At 46.9% G+C, this 5007-nt stretch overlaps 1 protein-coding gene across 1 annotated transcript; it reads right to left on the bottom strand.

Annotated features, from left to right (window-relative positions):
* Nucleotides 1–675: 675 nt before the first annotated feature.
* Nucleotides 676–3002, bottom strand: LOC110129707 (gamma-crystallin F). Its single transcript, XM_020881190.2, has 3 exons — nucleotides 2994–3002; nucleotides 2672–2914; nucleotides 676–948 (listed from the first exon to the last, which is right to left on the bottom strand). The coding sequence occupies exons 1-3, from the start codon at nucleotides 3000–3002 to the stop codon at nucleotides 676–678; spliced, it is 525 nt and encodes a 174-aa protein (XP_020736849.2).
* Nucleotides 3003–5007: the final 2005 nt, after the last annotated feature.

Raw genomic sequence — 5007 nt, 5'->3', positions numbered from 1 at the left:
CACTTCAAGTAGAAAAAGGTTTGGAAGAGACTGTTGGGCAGTTCATTAGGTAGCGCTTAGTTCTTATCCTTGTGCTCTGGATACACATATATTAATAAAACTATTCTGGTAGTCACATATATTTATACCAAAGATGTGTTAGACACATCTATCTCCATCTAACTCTGTCTCCCTCTGAGGCAATTGCACTTAGCCATCTCACTTAATGCGGTCTCCAAAAGCGGAGTTCTACTAAGGAAAGAGTGCTAAGATGCGCAGATGTTTCACCTGCAAGCTTGCAGAACAGTTTCCTAAAAACTGTTATATGCAAAACTGAAATGTGTCAAGGATTTTAAAATAAGAGCTTATTTAATACACCCCACAAACTTAAGAAATGAAGAGTAGCATTATACCAAATTTTTCAAATTAGGAAACTGAGGCACAGAAATGTGAAGCAACCTGCTGATCAACTAAAGCTCTTTAGTGGTTGTGGCACCAGGCATTCTGTCCTGAACCTGTCCTCTTTACCGCTACTCCACATCACCTTTCCCGCTGATACCTGTAAGAAAATCCACATTATTCCCAGCTTTATTTTTGTTGCACCCCGAAAGGAAGAGAGAAACACATTATTGCATCAAGCACACAGGAAATATTTTATTAACTTTCATGTGGAGAAAAGGGTAGAGTAAAAATATTTCAATAGAAATCCACGGCCCTCCTCAAGGAGCCCACTCTGGCATTTGTAGCCCCCCAGTCGTGGTAGCGCCTGTAATCCCCCGGCCGCAGCAGGTACTGCCGCCCCCGGTAGTTGGTCATCTCATAGAGGACCCACCAGCCCTCCAGCACATTGAAGGAGTGGATCTCACTGAAGTGGAAGCGGTCGTGGAGTGAGGAGCAGTCCTCTGTGATCTCCACCATCTGGCCTCGGTAGTCCTCTCGCTCATAGATCCTCAGCCGGTGGGAACCAGTCTGTAGGTTCAGCAATCGGCACATGGGAGAAGTCAGAGAAGCTAGTTCTTAGCCACTAATCACTCACACCCCTGGGAGAATGGGCATTTACAAAATCTTTTTTACATCAGAGATGACAAGTTTAAAAGACAGGTAACACCAGGGCCACTGTGTGCAACTGGGTAGACAGCACACTGCAGAACTGAAGGGGGTGCTATTCACATAGATCAAGATAGCACGGTTCTCCCTGGAGTTTTCCAGGGCCACAACCTACATGAACTATATTTAGTACCTACTTAGTACCACTCTTAAGTAACAATTTTTATATATAATTTTTTGTCCTTTCCTTGATAGATTTCTGGTGGTCTGGAGTCCCCTTGGAGGATATAAAATAATTAGATGTTAAAATAAAAAGCAAATATATCCCTCGCAAAAGACATTATTTTGGATCTCAGTAGCATTAGAAGAGGTTGGGGAGAGAGGAAGCAGGATTGCTTTTCCCAGAGTAAATAAGGCACAGAATGGTGATCATTCAGCCCAGACATCTAATTCCTGCCTTTCTGCTATGAGTCTTGCTATTCTGAAATCCTGAAAAGCAAGAGCCATTGTTAATGGTTAAGTTTCATTTCTCAGTTCTAACATGTGATCTGTCAAAATAATTTTAGGTTATTAATAAAAATAGAAGCTCAAAATCATGAGAGGCCTGCCTAGATGGATAGATTATAGACCTTTAGGAAAATGGAAGGGAGGCTGTTAGTCCTGGGTGAATCCTGTCTGTCTCTTCTAAGCACTTGTGCCTTTATCTGCTTGTTTCTTCCTGGCAGGTACATATTCAGTTTTCCTTCTTCCACCATCAAACCCTCCTTAGCAAAGTTTCTCATAAGCAATTCATTCTGAGGCATAAAAACTGCTAATAAGGCATCTTCCATGGTTTGCGAAGGGTTCACATGTCCGTTACCTAATTTTGATCTTCACAACCGCCTGACACATGTGGGGCAACCATTCTGCCTTCTTTTATGAGAAACTAATGACTAGAACTTTCAGGCTGTAATCAGAAGAGTCAGGCCTGGAAGGTGGAAGCGGAGATTTCCAGGCTCCTAATGCCAGTCTGGGTCCTATCAAGGCATTAAACCCTCTGAGGGTCTTTCAAACTTACCCAAAGTGGTACATTTTCCACAGGACTCGGTCATAGTCAAATTACAGCATCCCTAACTGTAATTCCAGGCTGCTCGGGCTTTGTTTGGATAGCAATGACTTTGCAGGGGCTACTGGAGTCACAGTGCTGGTTAGTTGTTTTGCTGAGTCAAAAAGCAGGACTTGAGGGACCCTGGATGTTCAAAGTAGTCAATACTTGGAGGGGGAAGGGTGGCTTGCCAGGTGACAGGCAATCTCCCTCCCACCTCATCACAGCTCTACGAATTAGCTGCCCTAGTAGCCCCATTTTACAGGTGAGGAAAGAGACAAATAGCCCAGGGACTAGCCTAAGACCACCGGAGTGTGAGGAGTTCATCGCCTGTGCCATAGACACCCTGAACACTTTTCCCCAGTAGAGGTGACTTTAATTTTAGCAAAGGAAAATAAAATCTCAATTAAGAGCACTGTATTCTCAATTAAGAGATATTATAAAGGAAAAGAGAACCCGGTTAGAACCAGCAAAGGAAGGCCACCGTCCTACAGTCTGACCACGGCGCTGGGGCATGGGTGTGACCCGAGGCCACGGCAGGCCCAGGGGGACCGGACTCACGTGGGGGATGAGGCGGCAGGAGCGGACCGAGTCGCTGAGGCCCATCCACTGCTGGTAGTCGGGGTAGTCGCCGCGCCGCAGGAAGTACTGCGGGCCCTGGAAGTTGGGCTGCTCGTAGATCATCCAGCAGCCGCTGTCCACGCGGATGGAGTTGCAGCGGCTGAAGTAGGGCTGCAGGTTGGGGTGGTCGCTGCTGCACTCATAGTGGCGGCCCTGGAAGCCCCGGTCCTCGTAGAAGGTGATCTGCAAGGAAGGGAAGGAGAGGCTCAGAGGCCTGGCCTCCGGCCGGGCTGCGGGCCCCTCCCGCCGGCGCGGGGCTCACCTTCCCCATGGCTGCTGGACGCGGGGATGGAGCTCGGGGCGGCGGGGCCGGCGCGCGGTCTATATAGCGGGAGGGCTGCTGCGTTGGCAGGAACAACACAAAAGGGGCCCCCGGGTGCGGAGGATTTCCTTTCTGTCTCTTTTCTATATAATGACGGCGGGGGTGGGGTGGGGGACTTTCTGTATGTTTTCTCTTAGACTCTCCAGAGCTTTCGAACTGATGACCCGCGTAAAACTGTCATTGGTGCCTCTGGGGCCTTTAAATGAAGCCTATTCAGGAGATGGGAAGCGAGCAAAAGCGCTTAACCGGGTTAACACTTGTACTGAAATATTTTATTTATTTTTTAAATATTCTAAGTGATCTCTTTTTGAGGAACAACACGGGGTAGTGAGCGGGTCAGAGGTCAGGATGGGCCCCAGCGGGAGGCGTCTAGTTGAGAGAGCTTTTCCTTGGTGCGAGGATGTGGGACACAGAGGCCCCTGCCTTCTGCACAGGACGGTTGAAGGAGGATGGGATTTCCCCGAGAGAACCTTCTTCCATCCTCCCGGCTCGGGAGCGGATGCAGCAGACATTACACCGGAGGAAGAAAGGTGGTGGGCGCTGGACCCCAGGAAGCCCTGTTCATGCGCCTGGCTCGGCTCTGCTCCCTGGAGACGGAGTGGACCAGGGTCACCTCCAGACGCAGCAGTGTCTCCCAGGAAGCTCCCAACTCTGGAGTTCATGAGGCAACTCATGGTGGTTATTAGTCACATAGTAAATTTCTATTTAATATTTTTGCCAGCTAAGTGCTAAGCTTATTTGTTTGGATCTAGCTGCTGTCAAATGTAAGTTAGCCTGAAAATATAACCAACTTTTAAATCCCACAATTTTGCACCGTTTCTGCCTTCTCTACCTTCCCCAACCCTGAGCAAGCCCGAGTGGCTCTCTAGTTAAGTCTGATTCCATGGACTGGAGTCTTTCCTCCTCCCCCAACTCCCAGCAGCTTCTGGCGCCCTCCTCTCTGTGAGCAGGCGTTCTCAATCTCAGCACTATTGTGACATTTTAGGCTGGAACATTGTAGGATGTTTAACAACATCCTGTCCGCTGCCCACTAGATCCCAGTAGCACCTGCTTCCTTCCTCCCCCAGTTATGACAACTGTGTTCAGATATTTCCCAAAGTCCCCATGGTGGGCAGAATCAGCCCCGTTAAAAACCACTGATTTCAAAGCGCTAGCCAAGTGCCTGACATTCTTACAAGCAGTTATCCCCCTGCATTAATGGGATCATTTGCAGGCTGTGTTTGTGAAACTGCAGAAATTCCTCAGAGATGCTCTGAGGCCACTCAGAGAGCAGGGAGGAGGGGAAAATGGAGTGTGCCTGTCCTATCCCCTACTTTAATGGGAGTGTTTTCACTTGTACCTATTTTATAGAAAACTTTATTTGAAAACATGCTTTGATCACTAGATGATGATAATTTTAAAAAGATATTTGAGACTACTGGTTTAAGCTATTGTGAATCTCATAATACCCTTTAAAACTACAAATATTTGACTTACTAGCCACAGGACGCAATGAAATTGCTTTCCCCTTACAGCTCAGTGTAGGTGAATTTCCCAGTACGACTTGCTAATTTCTCATGAAAAGATCCTGAGAGAACAAAACACGGCCCGATAAATCCTGATGTGATAAATTCTGGAAACATTAGCTCATGGCACTGGGCCAAAAAGAAAAAGAATGAGGTGGATATCACATGGAAAGTTCTGGACAACTGGGGATTAGTCTGTGAACAGTGGGCTGGGGAAAGGGGGCTGTGAAGCCCTGGCAAGGAGAATGCCCTAAAACTGGGCTTTGACAAATTCACAACCTGGTCTAGAAGCTGATTGCAGTTTGGGGCTCTGTTTTGAAGGTTTCTAAATGGTTGTCAGAAGATGAAAATTGTTTCATTTGAATCTTAATTTAGCGATGTATTGGTTTGCTTTTTAGATTGTGGAGGATTAGTTGGTTATTCATGTTTCTTTTTATTTATTTATTATT

Source organism: Odocoileus virginianus, chromosome 30, assembly GCF_023699985.2.
Source record: "Odocoileus virginianus isolate 20LAN1187 ecotype Illinois chromosome 30, Ovbor_1.2, whole genome shotgun sequence".
In the NCBI taxonomy this organism is placed as follows: Eukaryota; Metazoa; Chordata; class Mammalia; order Artiodactyla; family Cervidae; genus Odocoileus; species Odocoileus virginianus.
This window is presented reverse-complemented; position numbering and strand designations above follow the sequence as displayed.